Genomic DNA, 17,931 nt, shown 5'->3' on the forward strand with positions numbered 1-17,931 from the left:
AACATTACAAGAATTCACTGTGATAATTCTTCTTCTGGTGTTCTCTGCAGTGTGCATCGCATAAAGAGTGCAATAAATAAAAATAAATTAAATGAAAATCGTAGTAAATAAGGTTATCCAAACAAATACAGTGCATTCTGAAAGTATTCAGACCCCTTGACTTTTTCCATGTTTTGTTACATTACAGCCTTATTCTAAAATGGATTTTTTTTTAAATCCCCTCATGTAGGCTGTCATTTTAAATAAGAATTTGTTCTTAACTGACTTGCCTAGTTAAATAAAGGTTAAATAAATACATCTACACACAATACCGCATAATGACAAAGCAAAAAATGTTTTTTGTAATGTTTGCAAATGTATAAAAAAATTCAATATAACATTTACATAAGTATTCAGACCTTTTAGTCTGTACTTTGTTGAAGCACCTTTGGCAGTGATAACAGCCTCGAGTCTTCTTGGGTATGACGCTACAAGCTTGGCACACCTGTATTTGGGGAGATTCTCCTATTCTTCTCTGCAGATCCTCTCAAGCTCTGTCAGGTTGGATGGGGAGCGTTGCTGCACAGCTATTTTCAGTTCTCTCCAGAGATGTTAGATCGGGTTCAAGTCCGGGCTCTGGCTGGGCCACTCAAGGACATTCAGAGACTTCTCCTGAAGCCACTCCTGCGTTGTCTTGGCTGTGCTTAGTGTTGTTGTCCTGTTGGAAGGTGAACCTTCACCCTAGTCTGAGGTCCTGAGTGCTCTGGAGCAGGTTTTCAACAAGAATCTATCTCTCTGTACTCTGCTCTGTTCATCTTTACATCGATCCTGACAAGTCTCCCAGGCCCTGTCACTGAAAAACATCCCCACAGCATGATGCTGCCACCACCATGCTTCACCTTAGGGATGGTGCCAGGTTTCCTCCAGACGTGACACTTGGCATTCAGGCCAAGGAGTTCAATGTTGGTTTCATCAGACCAGAGAATCTTGTTTCTCATGGTCTGAGAGTGTTTAGGGGCCTTTTGGCAAACCAAGCGGGATGACGTGCCTTTTACTGAGGTGTGGATTCCGCCTGGCCACTACCATAAAGACCTGATTGGTGGAGTGCTGCAGAGATGGTAGAACCTTCCAGAAGGACAACTATCTCCACAGAGGAACTCTGGAGCTCTGTCGGAGTGACCATCGGGTTCTTGGTCACCACCCTGAAAAAGGCCCTTCTCCCCCGATTGCTCAGGTTGGCCGCGCGGGCATCGCTAGGAACAGTCTTGGTGGTTCCAAACTTCTTCCATTTCAGAATGATGGAGGCCACTGTGTTCTTGGGGACCTTCAATGCTGCAGACATTTTATTGTACCCTTCCTCAGATCTGTGCCTTGACACAATCATGACTCAGAGCTCTACGGATAATTCCTTCAATCACATGGCTTGGTTTTTGCTCTGACATGCACTGTCAACTGTGGGACCTTTATATAGACAGGTGTGTGCCATGTCCAATCAATTGAATTTACCACCGGTGGAGTCCAATGAAGTTGTAGAAACATCTCAAGGATGATCAATGGAAACAGGATGCACCAAAGTTCAATTTCAAATCTCATAGCAAAGGGTCTGAATACTTATGTAAATAAAGTTTCTGTTTTTTGTATTGTATAAATGTGCAAAAATATTTAAAAAAACAGTTTTTGTATTGTCATTGTCGGTATTGTGTGTAGATAGATGAGGAATCAAATGTATTTAATCAATTTTAGAATAAGTCTGTAACGTAACAAAATGTGGAAAAAGTCAAGGGGTCTGAATACTTTCCGAATGCACTGTACATATTGTTCATACACTACAGATAAATAAATATTGAAAAATTAAACCGAAGGCATTTGAACCCAGTCTGGCACAAAGAGAAGATTCATGTGGGAGACGAGCCTATTCACAATCTATTTACACACGTACCATTTACCACATAGAAGCTAAATATTTTATAATTGAATTATAGGTAGCCCCTTTTCTTTTATTCCAGGCTTTATCTAAATATTCCGCAAATGGAAATACACAATGGACAAAAAAACATTTTCAGTTTTTCCACATCGCTCAGCTACACAATGCCTCATAGGCCTAATAACAATCGCAGAATGTCATTACAATACACGTAGGTGTTTTGTAACAGATGTCTCTTTCCATTCATCAAATTACAGATGCACTGTTGGGGTTTGGATGCTGGAATTATTTTGTGAGTAGACGAACGTGCTCGCGTTGCCTACTGGAGCGCATTTTTGCAGTGATTGTTTGATAATCAGATGAAAACATCCTGACTGGTTGTGTTTATGCCACTATCTGTAAGGTCTCTGTCTAGCAGTGAATTTTAAAACACAGATTCAACCACAAAGACCATGGAGGTTTTCTAATGCCTCGCAAAGAAGGGCACCTATTGGTAGAAAAAAGCAGACTTATATCCCTTTGAGCATGGTGAAGTTATTAATTACACTTTGGATGATGTATCAATACACCCAGTTACTACAAAGATATAGGCATACTTCCTAACTCGTTGCCAGAGAGGAAGGAAACCACTCTGGGATTTCACCATGTGGCCAAGGGTGGCTTTAAAACATTTACAGAGTTGAATGGCTGTGATCGGAGAAAACTGAGGATCGATCAACAGAATACATTTTTTCCCAAAACATGCATCCTGTTTGCAATAAGGCATTAAAGTAAAACTGCAAATAAATTAACTTAATGTCCTGAATACACAGTGTTATGTTTGGGGCAAATCCAACACACCACATCACTGAGTACCACTCGTCATATATTTTTTAAGATAAAAAGAAACGGAATAGAGCTAAGCACAGACAAAATCCTAGAGGAAAACCTGGTTCATTCTGCTTTCCAACAGCCACTGGGAGACAAATTCACCTTACAGTAGGACAATATCCTAAAACACAAGGCCAAATATACACTGGAGCTTCTGTCCAAGATGACATTGAATGTCTCTGAGTGGCCTAGTTACAGTTTTAGCTTAAATCGTTTTGAAAATCTATGGCAAGACTTGAAAATGGCTGTCTAACAATGATCAACAACCAACTTGACAGAGCTTGAATACTTTTTTTAAAGAATAATGTGCAATCCAGGTGTGCAAAGCTCTTAGAGACTTATTATTATTATTATTTTTTTTTACAAATGTTATATAACTTTCACATTATAGAGTATTTTGTGTATATTCTTGAATTAAACATGTTTTTTAATACATTTTAATCCCGCTTTGTAACACAACAAAATGTGGAAAAAGTCAAGGGGTGTCAATACTTTTTGAAGGCACTATATTTACCACCTTCATGGGTCTGTTCCAGAAAGCTGGATCAATGAGTTCGCCAGCTGACTGTCCAGAATTGCTTCAATAAGGATCGATGTCCCGCTAGGGGGACAACTTCCGGTTACACTGGAGGGCGCACAATTCAAATAAATATTTTGAATTTTAAACATTTACCTACATTAAAAAAAAGAAGAAAAAAGAAGTTATTTAGCAGACACTCTTATCCAGAGCGACTTACAGTAGTGAATACATACATTTCATAAAACATTTTCTCTGTTCTGGTCCCCCGTGGAAATCAAACCCACAACCCTGGCGTTGCAAACACCATGCTCTACCAACTGAGCCACACAGGACCATACATGTAAGTATCTTATATCGTCTGAAATCTTAAATTGTTGTTAATCTAACTGCACTGTCCAATTTACAGTAGCTATTACAGCGAAAACATGCCATGCGATTGTTTGAAGACGGCACCCCACAACAAAATATTTTTCCACCGGCACAGGTTTCATACATTCACATATAAAGATGAAATATTCACTTACTTTTTGAAAATCTTCCTCTGATTTGTCATCCAAAGGGTCCCAGCTATAACATGTAGTGTCGTTTTGTTAGATAAAATCCTTCTTTATATCCCAAAAAGTCTGTTTAGTTGGCGCCAGCAATTTGAGTAATCCACTCGTTCAACTTGCAGAGAAAGGAATCTGAAAATCTACCCCGAAACTTTGTTTCAACAAGTCAAAATACATTTCTATTTACTCCTCAGATACCCTAAAATGTAATCAAACTATAATATTTATTTCGGAAAGAAGTATGTTCAATAGGAAACTGATTTTAGCAGGTGCGTAATTTCTTCATGGCGAGCGCAAACACGGATTTCTAAGACTGTGTCCTTCTACTAAAACTGTTATTTCTCATTCGTGTTTGAAGTTACAAGCCTGAAACCTTGAACATAGACTGCTGACACCCTGTGGAAGCAATAGGAATTGCATTCAGGGAGCTAATTTTCAATGTGACCTTTCTCTTGCATTCCTAAGAGGATGGTCTCTCTCTCAAAAAAATACAGTTGGTTTTTCTTTGGATTTTATCCTACCATATCTATTGTGTTATATTCTCCTACATTATTTTAACATTTCTACAAACTTCAAACATTTCTTTACAATGGTACCAATTATATGCATATCCTGGCTTCAGGGCCTGAGCTACAGGCAGTTTACTTTGGGCACGTCATTCAGGCAGGAAATGGAGAAGCAAAAAAAAAGTTAAATAACTTAAAATTCACAAGGTATAATTGACTTGACAACAACAACCAATGTACAAATGTAGCTTTATCAACTAGAAAAATAAAGAGGTATGTGGCTGTTTATCGAAGTTAGCTGGTTAACTGAATAATCCTGCTTTCTAGAATACCCCCCATGTCTTATTAGATTCTGTGCTGGTTAGTTAATTGCTGAAAATGAAGCAAATGCCAGTGACTCGTGCGATTTTGTTTTTTCACTGGGATATTCACAATGGTTAATCACTTTTTGCAAATACAGATGCCTCCAGGCTTTTAAGAGGCAGGGGATGGGATGATATAATATATAAGAAATATATAGGCAAATCATCTCATATAATGCAGCCTGAGGATGGCAGCGTCTTTCCTCAGAAACCGACTACAGAGGAATGCAGTGTGAGGATTGAGAAACCCATGGGCCTCACTGACTTAAGCTTCTGAGCCCAAATAAGCCAATGTCCTTTTATCCACCAATGGCACTGAATTAAATTAGTTCTGGATGTGGTCTTGTGTTCCAATGCATAAGTATGCCTTTCACTCTGATTACACCCAAATCTGACAACACAAGGTACATGCAAGTGAACAAGCATCATAGAAGATTTGTAATTCTCTCGCTCCCTCCCTCTCGTCTTCAATCTTAGCCTCCTGTTATTCAAATGTCTCTGCTAGATACAGTACTTGTCAGAAACTCCTATTAAAGTTTGATGAATATTGGAAGGAAGGGAATAGGGAGAAGCGAGTGACAGATGACTAAGAGAGAGGTGCTGTTGTGACAGGTGTCAGGCAGGGGGAGGACATCTCTTTCTATGAGCTAAATGACAATCGCTGGTCGGTGTTGTTCTAATGGTTCCAAGTGGTCATCTCCTGAGGGAGGTTAATAGATGGATTTCCTCTGATGGCTCCATTCACTGTCCCCACCCCTCCGCTTGTCTCCCGGTGATGCCAAAAAAAAGTGCCACATCCGCCTCACTGTGAATTTACGACTTGTTTAAATTGTGCTGCTTTCCAAAGGGGCCTGCCGAGCCCAGGAGTGGAGTAATTGTTAGTCTAGAGGTAGTCATAAATCAAAAAATATATTTCTATCTCCCCTCCTCATTATCTATTAATACCGCTGTGCTCTTGCTGCAGAGTTCCTGAGACTTGCCAGAACTGTAGGCTATACAGTCTTCCTTCCTCCCCAAAGACTGAGACCTGTCTTCTTCTGAAAGATGGGAGGTGAAAAGACGTCTCTTCAAAGCTGTGATTGATTTCCTCATTCCTCCATGGTCTGTTGCAGGCAGCTACAGGCACTTGACAGCCACGATGGAGGAACTGCTCTCTGACTGTCTTAATTGAGCCGAGTGCTTGGAGCGAAGGAGCCCGGGATGCTACAGGCGCTAAAAAACCCACACAATTAGGAACTACTAATGACATGGCAAATCGGCCGTTATTCCTCCCAATAACCCAGAGAGGTTTCTACATTTTACTGTAGCATCGCTAAACAACAGTACATGAGTAACAAACTTTAGGCTATACAAGTTGAGGAAGGGTAGTGGCAGCATCATGCTGTGGGAGACTAGTCAGGATCGAGGGAAAGATGAACGGAGCAAAGTACTGAGAGATACTTGATGAAAACCTGCTCCAGAGCACTCAGACTGGGGCAAAGGTTCACCTTCCAACAGGACAATTACCCTAAGCACACAGCCAAGACAACGCAGGAGAGGCTTCGAGACAAGTCTTTGAATGTCCTTGAGTGGCCTAGCCAGAGCCTGGACTTGAACCCCATCGAACATCTCTGGAGAGACCTGAAAATAGCTGTGAAGCAATGCTTCCCATCCAACCTGACAGAGCTTGAGAGGATCTGCAGAGAAGAATGGGAGAAACTCCCCAAATACAGGTGTGCCAAGCTTTTATCGTCATACCCAAGACTCAAGGTTGTAATCGCTGGCAAAGCTGCTTCAACAAAGTACTGAGTAAAGGGTCTGAATACTTACTGTACTGTATGTAAATGTCATATTTCAGTTGTTTTTGTTGAATATATTTCAAAATGTTTAAAAACTAGTTTTGTCTTTGCCATTATAGGCTGTTGTGTGTAGATTGTGTAGAACAATTTAATCAATTGTAGAATAAGGCTGTAACGTAACAAAATGTGGAAAAAATCAAGGGGTCTGAATACTTTATGAATGCACTGTGTTGTACATAGGCTGGTCATCTAGGTTTGCACCTGTAGCCTTTCCATCACCATGAAGAAAAACAATGACCAATACAGTAATTAAGTACATTGAGACATCAAGTGGTTTGAGATGATCTGGCTCAGTCGGTAGAGCATGGCACTTGCAACACTTAGGCTTGTGGGTTTGATTCCCACGGGGGACCAATATGAAAATGTATGCATTCGCTACTGTAAATTGTTCTGGATGAGAGCGTCTACTAAAGTATAAAAATAATGAATTGACTATTTCAGTTTTCACATAGCAATAAGTTGCATTTGCAAAGTATTTCAAGAAACTGGAAAACATATACTGTATACAGCAAGTATTTTATATTCCACAAGTATCTGTTTTGTACAGATAATTATCAAACTCAAGTTACAAATGCTGGTAAACACTGAAATACAAATGCATTTAGTTTACATTTTTTAACCAAAGTAGTACAATGGGCCTTTACTAGTTCTGTATTAGCGGACCATGTAGACGTCTTCAGCGTGGGCAATGTTTTTTTTGTTCTGCATCGCACCCCCGTCGGTGGCGGCAGTGCAGCACCCCCACCCCCAAATGACTTCCTGCGGCTATGACCCAGTGTGTTTACATTCTGTTTTGCTGAATCCTCCCCTGAGACTGCTAAATAGACCTATTCCTTCTCCAGTAGTTGTTACATTTCTTTGACACAATGCAGTGAAATTAGGGGAGTGTTAATACTGGGACGGTGGGACTGTCACATGAAATGAAGTGTTTGGAGCTGCTGGTTTGTTTTGTTACATTCAATTGAAAAGTAAACTGGGCCACTAAGCCTTCTAATAAGTCTCTCTCTCTCTCTCTCTTTCTTCTCAGAACCAGGATTCAGAGGAAGTCCTCTATGACAGCCAGCTAGGTGAGTTTCATTGATTATTCTCCATGCATCCAGAAATGGTTCAATAGAAAGGACCACTTTCAAAGGTCCAGAAAGTAGGAATTTTATTCAGCTGTTAGCTAATCTAATCTTCTGAAATGTCTCACTTGATTCAACCAATATTGCAGACCGTTTGATTGCACTGTACAATACCCTCTTACTTGCTGTTATACGACAATGTACAAAACAAAATTGAAACAACGGAACTGCCCACTTCCTGAATCAGGATCGCATAAATATGTCACAGAACAGACATTGCTTTCTGTGACCATGACGATTCAATAAAACAAACGTATTTGCAGAAATGCTCGGCCTAAACTCTTTCTTTGCAAAATGTACATACTGCACGTTTAACGAGTACTTTTGCATGCGCACAAATAATTTGATATTAAACTGATTATGGCAGTAGGCCGAGTATGAAAATATTAATGTAAACACCTTACTCTGCTTATCATAATTGGCGTAAGGTCAAAATCGAAGGTTATCTGAGCAGTCTTTCGAATGATTAGAACATGTAAACAGCTTAATTTGACCTGCGCATGTGCCAGCACCGGTAGCGCTAGCCTCCCTCTTACAGTGCATTCGGAAAGTATTCAGACCCATTCACTTTTTCCACATTTTGTTACGTTACAGCCTTATTCTAAAATGGGTTACATTTAAAACAATTCTCATAAATCTACACATAGTACCCCATAATGACAAAGGAAAACAGGTTTGTATAATTTGGTCAATTATATTAGAACTAAATAAATAGATTATTTACATAAGTATTCAGACCCTTTGCTATGAGACTCGAAATCGAGCTCAGGTGCCTCCTGTTTCCATTGATCATCCTTGAGATGTTTCTACAACTTGATTGGACATGATTTGGAAAGGCACACACCTGTCTATATAAGGTCCCACAGTTGACAGTGCAAAAAACAAGCCATGAGGTTGAAGGAATTGTCCGTAGAGCTCAGAGACAGGATTGTGTCGATGGTACAGATCTGGGGAAGTGTACCAAAAAATGTCTGCAGCATTGAATGTCCCCAAGAACACAGTGGCCTATTCCATAGCCGCAGGCAGAACAGTTGAAACTGGAGCAGCAGCCACGACCAGGTGGACTGGGGAGAGCAAGGAGTCATCAGGCCAAGTAGTCCTGACGTGTGGTCCTAGGGCTCAGGTCCTCTGAGAGAAAGAGAGAGAGAATTAGAGGGAGCGTACTTAAATTCACACAGGACACCGGATAAGACAGGAGAAATACTACAGATACAGTGAGGGAAAAAAGTATTTGATCCCCTGCTGATTTTGTACGTTTGCCCACTGACAAAGAAATGATCAGTCTATAATTTTAATGGTAGGTTTATTTGAACAGTGAGAGACAGAATAACAACAACAAAATCCAGAAAAACACATGTCAAAAATGTTATAAAATGATTTGCATTTTAATGAGGGAAATAAGTATTTGACCCCCTCTCAATCAGAAAGATTTCTGGCTCCCAGGTGTCTTTTATACAGGTAACGAGATGAGATTAGGAGCACACTCTTAAAAGGAGTTTTTTCCCTCACTGTATAACACTGACCCTTGCCCCCAACACATAAATTATTGCAGCATCTAATGTCCATTGCTCGTGTTTCTTTGCCCAGGCAAGTCTCTTCATCTTATTGTTGTCCTTTAGTAGTGGTTTCTTTGCAGCAATTCAACAATGAAGGCCTGATTCACGCAGTCTCCTCTGAACAGTTGATGTTGAGATGTGTCTGTTATTTGAACTCTGTGAAGCATTTATTTGGGCTTAAATCTGAGGTGCAGTTAAATCTAATGAACTTAGCAGAGGTAACTCTGGGTCTTCCTTTCCTGTGGCAGTCCTCATGAGAGCCAGTTTAATTGTAGCGCTTGATGGGTTTTGCGACTGCATTTGAAGAAACTTTCAAAGATCTTTAAGTGTTCTGCATTGGCTGACCTTCATGTCTTAAAGTAATGATGGACTGTCAAATCAAATCAAATGTATTTATATAACCCTTACATCAGCTGATATATCAAAGTGCTGTACAGAAACCCAGCCTAAAACCCCAAACAGCAAGCAATGCAGGTGTAGAAGACTGTCATTTCTCTTTGCTTATTTAAGCTGTACATACCACAATATGGATTTAGTCTTTTACCAAATCTTCTGTATACTCCCCTACCTTGTCACAACACAACTGATTGGCTCAAATGCATTAAGAAGGAAAGAAATTCCACAAATGTAACTTTTAACAAGGCACACCTGTTAATTGAAATGCATTCCAGGTGACTACCTCATGAAGCTTGTTGAGAGAATGCCAAGGGTGGCTACTTTGAAGAATCTCAAATACATTTTTATTTGTTTACACTTTTTTGTTTACTACATGATTCCATATATGTTATTTCATAGTTTTGATGTCTTCACTATTACTCGACAATGTAGAAAATAGTAAAAATAAAGAAAAACCCTTGAATGAGTAGCTGTGTCCAAACTTTTGACTGGTACTCTATGTAAAATTTCAGTTGTTTAGTTTTAATAAATTAACCTGTTTTTGCTTAGTCATTATGCGGTATTGTGTGTAGATTCATGCGGGAAATAAACTATTTAATCCATTTTGGAATATGCATGTAACGTAACAAAATGTAGAAAAAGTCAAGGGGTGTCACGTTGGTATAACGGATCGGGAGACGGGCGCAGGAACATGTAATAGTTTTAAAAATGTCTTTACCCAAATTACAGCGTGCCATATAAAGGCACGGGGACAAAGACCAAACAAACACGTATACAAAACACAGGGTTGAAACCCAAACAAAAGAGCGAGGAGTACCTTGAATAAATACACGGGACAATACCCGAAACGCAAATGCACAATGATACAACACGGGACGAGACCCGCAATCATTTGCACAACACAAGCGGCACAGAAGCCAAAACAACAAGGCACAGGTACTCACACGACCAATGGACATTGGAACAATAATCGACAGCCCAATGGTGAACCAAAGGGCACATTTATACAAATATAAATCAGTGAGGAAATGAGGACCAGGTGTGCGTAATGACACAGTTCAGTTCCTAGAGACAGGTGACGTAGACCTCCAAAACTGGTGCATGGAAAGAGCAACAGTACCGGAGGGATCCGTGACAAGGGGTCTGAATACTTTCTGAATGCTCTGTATGTGAGAGTGAGTTCGGAAAAACTGAAAGTATGCATCTTAGAAATAGTTTTCGCATACAAATAAAAAACACTTGGCCAAAGTAACATGGTCACTGTAGTAGAATATTTATTTTGATCAGCAATTTTCTGCATTTATCAAAAGTCCCATCAGGTAGCCTGATTTCAGATGTCTCGATGTAAACAGGCTTATGAGGGAAATCGTTCTTGTTGCAAAGCATTTAAATGTTTTGAACAAACTATTATTCTGACTATCCACAATCACATTATTTTGTGCATGTACCCGTGCTTAATGATTCAATGTACTATTGTCTGAAGTCATTGATCTGTCAAATCAATTAATACCAACGCCAGCACCTGTTCTGTGCGAGTGTTTTGATTTTAAACAAGCACAGTCCTTCAGAGAGAGCTGTATGGTATCCGTGTTTTGGCCAATATTAATTAATGTCACAATTTGTAGTGCGATACAGTGAGGGAAAAAGTATTTGATCCCCTGCTGATTTTGTACGTTTGCCCACTGACAAAGAAATGATCAGTCTATAATTTTAATGGTAGGTTTATTTGAACAGTGAGAGACAGAATAACAACAACAAAATCCAGAAAAACGCATGTCAAAAATGTTATAAAATTATTAGCATTTTAATGAGGGAAATAAGTATTTGATCCCCTCAATCAGAAAGATTTCTGGCTCCCAGGTGTCTTTTACACAGGTAACGAGATGAGATTAGGAGCACACTCTTAAAGGGAGTGCTCCTAATCTCAGTTTGTTACCTGTATAAAAGACACCTGTCCACAGAAGCAATCAATCAATCAGATTCCAAACTCTCCACCATGGCCAAGACCAACGAGCTCTCCAAGGATGTCAGGGGCAAGATTGTAGACCTACACAAGGCTGGAATGGGCTACAAGACCATCGCCAAGCAGCTTGGTGAGAAGGTGACAACAGTTGGTGCGATTATTCGCAAATGGAAGAAACACAAAAGAACTGTTAATCTCCCTCGGCCTGGGGCTCCATGCAAGATCTCACCTCGTGGAGTTGCAATGATCATGAGAACGGTGAGGAATCAGCCCAGAACTACACAGGAGGATCTTGTCAATGATCTCAAGGCAGCTGGGACCATAGTCACCAAGAAAACAATTGGTAACACACTACGCCGTGAAGGACTGAAATCCTGCAGCACCCGCAAGGTCCCCCTGCTCAAGAAAGCACATATACATGCCCGTCTGAAGTTTGAATGATTCAGAGGACAACTGGGTGAAAGTGTTGTGGTCAGATGAGACCAAAATGGAGCTCTTTGGCATCAACTCAACTCGCCGTGTTTGGAGGAGGAGGAATGCTGCCTATGACCCCAAGAGCACCATCCCCACCGTCAAACATGGAGGTGGAAACATTATGTTTTGGGGGTGTTTTTCTGCTAAGGGGACAGGACAACTTCACCGCATCAAAGGGACGATGGACGGGGCCAAGTACCGTCAAATCTTGGGTGAGAACCTCCTTCCCTCAGCCAGAGCATTGAAAATGGGTCGTGGATGGGTATTCCAGCATGACAGTGACCCAAAACACACGGCGAAGGCAAGAAAGGAGTGGCTCAAGAAGAAGCACATTAACCCCTGTGCGGCATACGGGACGGACATCCAGCGAAAAATCCTATCGCCATTAGCATAACAAAATGTAATAATTTTTTTTCTCCAAATTATATCGTTTTATAGATACACCTCTCCTGAATCGAACCACGTTGTCCGATTTCAAAAAGGCTTTACAGTAAAAGCAAAACATTAGATTATGTTAGAGGAGTATATCTTAAAAGTAGCCACATAGCCAATTTCCGACCAACCACATGCATCACAAATAACCAAAAAACAGCTAAATGCAGCACTAACCTTTTACAAACTTCATCAGATGACACACCTAGGACATCATGTTACACAATGCATGCATTCTTTTGATCGATAAAGTTCATATTTATATATAAAAAAAGCATTTTACATTGGCGCGTGACGTTGACTAACTATTTTCCCTCAAATGCATCCAGTGAAACAGTGCTACAATTTACTAAATTACTATTCGAAAACATTTTTAAAATGTAATATTGTCATTCTAAGATTTATAGATGAATATCTCTTGAAAGCACCTGTAATACCAGATTTTAAAATAACTTTACTGGGTAATCACACTTTGCGATAAAAGGGGATGCGATACTCAGAAAATTACCTAGTAAATACAGGTCTGTGCCATCTTGGAACAATCGCATATCACATCTAGTCTTGTATACTATTGTCAATAATCCCTTACCTTTGGTTGTCTTCATCAGAAAGCACTTCCAGGAATCCCAGGTCCACAACAAATGTATTTTTGTTCGAAAAAGTTCATCCTTTATGTTCCATTAGCTTGTTGTTGTTAGCGCGTCTGAAGGCTGATCCAAATGCTCCGTCGGGCGCGGGACAGCTATTTCGAGAAAATGCATTTTTTTTTCCCATTTAGGTTCGTTCAAACATGTCAAACGTTGTATAACATAAATCTTCAGGGCCTGTTTCAACAAGAGAGCCAATAAGATTCGAGGGGGACGATTGTATTGTGTTTCAAAACGTTTCGAAAGGGGAGGGTAGACAGGGCCGCCGGCGTCATAATGGTGATGGCCCTCCTCATGTAACCAATTTCAACAGCGTCTCATTCATTCAGTTTCCACATTCATTCAGTTTCCAGCTCACGGTGTGATTAATAGGCAAAGATGTGAAGTTGAGTCCACAATTCAGAATTCCACATCATGTTACGATCGGTCTCGGGGTTTTGACTGCCATATGAGTTCTGTTATACTCACAGACACCATTCAAACAGTTTTAGAAACTTTAGGGTGTTTTCTATCCACAAGTATTAATTATATGCATATCCTAGCTTCTGAGTTTGAGTAGGAGGCCGTTTAAAATGGGCACGAATTGTTTTCAAAAATCGCTTTAGCGCCCCCTATCCTAGGGGAATGCCAAGAGGTTAAGGTCCTGGAGTGGCCTAGCCAGTCTCCAGACCTTAATCCCATAGAAAATCTGTGGAGGGAGCTGAAGGTTCGAGTTGCCAGACGTCAGACTCGAAACCTTAATGACTTGGAGAAGATCTGCAAAGAGGAGTGGGACAAAATCCCTCCTGAGATGTATGCAAACCTGGTGGCCAACTACAAGAAACGTCTGACCTCTGTGGTTGACAACAAGGGTTTTGGTACTAAGTACTAAGTCATGTTTTGCAGAGGATATTGTATTTTGTCAAATACTTATTTCCCTCATTAAAATGCAAATCAATTTAGAACATTTTTGACATGTGTTTTTCTGGATTGTTTTGTTGTTTTTCTGTCTCTCACTGTTGAAATAAACCTACCATTAAAATGATAGACTGATCATTTCTTTTTCAGTGGGCAAATGTACAAAATCAGCAGGGGATCAAATACTTTTTTCCCTCACTGTATGTGTTTTATATTCAGCTGCATCAGCACTAATGAGGGTAATCCAGCATGAGATGCACTGGAATTAACAAATCACCGAGGCTTTACACTGACATATCACAACAGTCTCAATGTTTACATTTTGACGAGCAAGAGAAGGCCTTGTTCTATACTACTATACTCCCTTATTCCCCGTCATTGTTAAACGAGGGGTTTTTGAGAGACATCCTGTTGTCTGGTAGATATTAAATCCCCTCCCATACAGTATAGAGGAGAAATCTTGTGAATGGTCATAATGATAACTGTTTGATGTTAAAGGAATTCCTGTCTTATTAAAGAAGGATACCGTGGCGCGGAAAGTTAACCCTGGAAAGTTAAATGAACCCAATACAGCTTTGCACTTCTTCGCTATTCAATGGAGTTCTCCTCTTCTTAATTTGATGGCAGCAGACATTTCATAAGTAGAGCGAATGGAGGGATCTGATGTTTGCCTTTCATGCTTGAGAGCTCTAATACAATAGCAGAGTGCTCCGATTGAGGGGAGGGCTCCAGGAAGCCGCCAATGAGTTTTGGAGGGGAAACTCGAGACCTCTGCTGGCTTGCTCAATCAACTGGGTCAAGGCGGAAACAAAAGCAGACGAAAGCAAGTTTATAATGCCCTCATTTGGCACCTTAGCTGAGTGGAAACGCACACAGACACTGTTATCTGAACAAACCGAGCTATCTGGCACTGCCATTGTAATTTGCTCTGTCACACCAGGGAGGCTAAGCTAGTCTGAAAGCGCAGGATATTGTTTGTGGGGTTGGAATTCGAAAAACTGTTAAATGAAAGCATGTGCATCAGGCTAGGAATCTCTGAACTTACTGGCCTATTTACTTTTGAGCATGTATGGGTATCCAATTGGAAAACATTGGACAGAGATCAAGAAGACATTGTGTGGCTGCAACAGTTCTGAGTTCTCCAGAAGGAGCAGCGGATGCTGAGTGTGCACCGAGGGGCAGACCTCAATGAGAGTGTACAGAATGTGTGATATACAGGCATCTACACCCTGTACTGTACACTTTCTTCCAAATCCCGCCACCCTCCTCTCCTAGTTGCATCTGCCTCCTCGTCTGTTGAAAATCAATGCAGTGAACTCTTCTCCCTGCCCAGTTCCACTCAACAGATGGTGGGGATGCAAATCATACACAATCAATATGGCAGCCCTTTGAACTGTAGAACCACGTTGTCATCCCGTTATTCTGTTCATGTCAGCCATTGGATGTGTTTTAGTCACAGTTGTCCTCTAGTGTGTGAGATTTACAGATGTTACATGTACAAAACGAGCCCTCATCTTTTTCATGTTCCTTCGACCCAGATAGGGTTCATACATTACAGATAGGAAATACCTTTATTAGAGTGTCCTTCAACACACCTTGTAGCCTAGCGGAGCAATGGGCCAGTACCCAAAATGTCGCTGGTCCAAATCCTTGAACCGACTAGGTGAAAAATGTATCTGTGCCCTTGAGCAAGGCACATAACCCTAATTGCTCCTTTAAGTTGCTCTGGATAAGAGCGTCTGCTAAATGACTCAAATGTAAATGTAAAATGTAAGGAAAAAGGGGCCAAAGATGTACTCATAAAATTGCAATTAGCCTACAAGTTGTGTGACTGACTGTGGACCAAACCATTGCGATTGTAAATGCGATTATGGCCTTGAAGATAATTAGGCCAGGCTAACCCTGGGGAGTACTATCTATTGTTCTTCGTGCCATTGGCCTTATATACATGCTACTGTATGGCAGGGAGCCAGCTCATGATGAGAGATCTCCTCCATGATGTCCTCCTAGGAGGCCCGCTCACAAGTTGCTGACAGAAACCATACTGTAGCCAAAAGCTCTCCTCTAAAATATGTAGCAGCTTAGGATAGTCTAACATGTTTCAACACACTATACATCAGGGCCACTGTGGGAGTACTTGTCAAAAGTGCTCGGCTGTGTGTGTGCCTCTAGAGAGGAAAAATCATACAAAGCAAATCTCGCCTCTTGCCACTCTTGCCTTCCAACTCGGTTTGTCTTCCGTTTTTCTCCTGAACTCATCTGACCTGCTCTTTATTTCTTAGATCAAGACAGCACCGATGACTCCCACCAAACACAAAATATTAAAAACAATATCCCACACTAGTTTCTCTCTCTCTAAAAATGCAGAAGCATGCTGTGTCAGTACTAAGTGGTGATGAGGATGATGTTGACTTCATCCACAGTACTCTTAAAAGGCGTTGAGGTTTAAAAGCAGATGATGGGAGTGAGGATTTGGAATCTGTTAAAACTAAATAGCCTCTGGGTCCTTAATTATTAATGCAAAGTAGGGGGTTTAAAGCTGCCTTCAACACTCATTTGCTGAGTTTTCCACGGAGACCTGGACTGCAGCATTTATAATGAGTGTGATTAAAGTAGGCGTACAGACCCCTCTCCGAACTTCAGGTGTTGAGTCTGGCTGGCTCTCTTTCTGAGAGTGGTAATAAGGTCATTCTCTATTTCTCTCTGTCCCCCAGCTCCCTATCTCCCCCTCTCCAAATCACAGAGAGATATTTATGACACTGACCTTTCCCGCTGTAAGCTGAAAGTTAAACACACTGCACTTCTATTGATCCCTGCACCAGGCAATTAAAACTCAGTATGAGAGGAAATCGTTTGCACTTGCTATATGACACATGGGCTGGTGGCCTGCTGAAACGCCCCTCGGTAGAATATAAATTCTCTCCATCCGACTGAATCGAACCCTCAGTGGACCTGAAAGTTGGCCATATTGAATGTGTACCTTGATTGTGGCGCTATCTGGCATAATGGACACGCTTGAGCAGCTCAATGCTCTCCTGTGTGCCCCATCTCTTAGGAGCTCCCAATTGGATCCCTAGCAAGAGAGAGAGAAACATGAAGTGAGTTTTTATGGAGAGATGGATAATTCTGGAGCAGGATAATTCCAAAGTGTCTTGTCTGGGGGAGCCCAATGATGCGAGCCATCGGAGCGCGGAAGCTTCCTACACAGACCCAATCAGCGTCAGCGGTGAGGACACTGGGCCCGCCGCTTATGGAAATGAGCTATTGACATCTCTCTGCGCTGATGGCTACAATGGAGAGCTCTGCATCTGTAATGACACATTCTTTGTTCACAACACGCTAATGGCCTCACTGGTGGCGGTAGATCTCCGTCTTTCTCAACAGAAGCCGAATTTCATTTGTCAAAGAAATCGCTGTCATTGAAATTGCACGATTGATCTGCCTTGATCTTTCCCATTCTCTGTATTGTCTATGCTTTGTGCAGTCACAATTTTCTGGCAGGCTAACCCGCTATAGCTGTAACACAGCTAGTCATACTATTTCATCCTTTTTTATTTTTCCCCCAGTTGTGCTGCTGTGTGTGTTTTTAACCGTGGGGGGGGAGTCGGGCCCTGAGCTGTGTGAAGGGTTAAATGCCAGTGAGCTGTAGTGGAACTCACACCTTCTCTGCTCCGTGACACTGATGAGGATAATATGTGCTGCCGGATATCCCAGGGGGGAACGCACTTCTCTTCCCCCGTACCTTCTGCCACCCTCCCTCTCTACCCTCATGCTCCCCTGTCCCCTCACCCCTGCCATCCTGTCCCTCCGCATTATCTGATCTTGTGTAAAGTCTACTGATCATCACCACAAACACACTTGGGTTTGCTTTCTGTCTTCTTCTTTCGATCTC

General features: G+C 41.2%; 1 protein-coding gene across 1 annotated transcript in view; it reads left to right on the forward strand.

Annotated features, from left to right (window-relative positions):
- Positions 1–17,931, forward strand: part of b3glcta (beta 3-glucosyltransferase a) — a 138,883-nt gene that overhangs the window by 57,306 nt on the left and 63,646 nt on the right. The window contains exon 3 of the mRNA XM_029772239.1: positions 7,578–7,617. Coding sequence (XP_029628099.1) covers positions 7,578–7,617 — 40 coding nt within the window. The remainder of the gene's footprint in view (positions 1–7,577; positions 7,618–17,931) is intronic.

Source organism: Salmo trutta, chromosome 13, assembly GCF_901001165.1.
Source record: "Salmo trutta chromosome 13, fSalTru1.1, whole genome shotgun sequence".
Lineage (NCBI taxonomy): Eukaryota > Metazoa > Chordata > Actinopteri > Salmoniformes > Salmonidae > Salmo > Salmo trutta.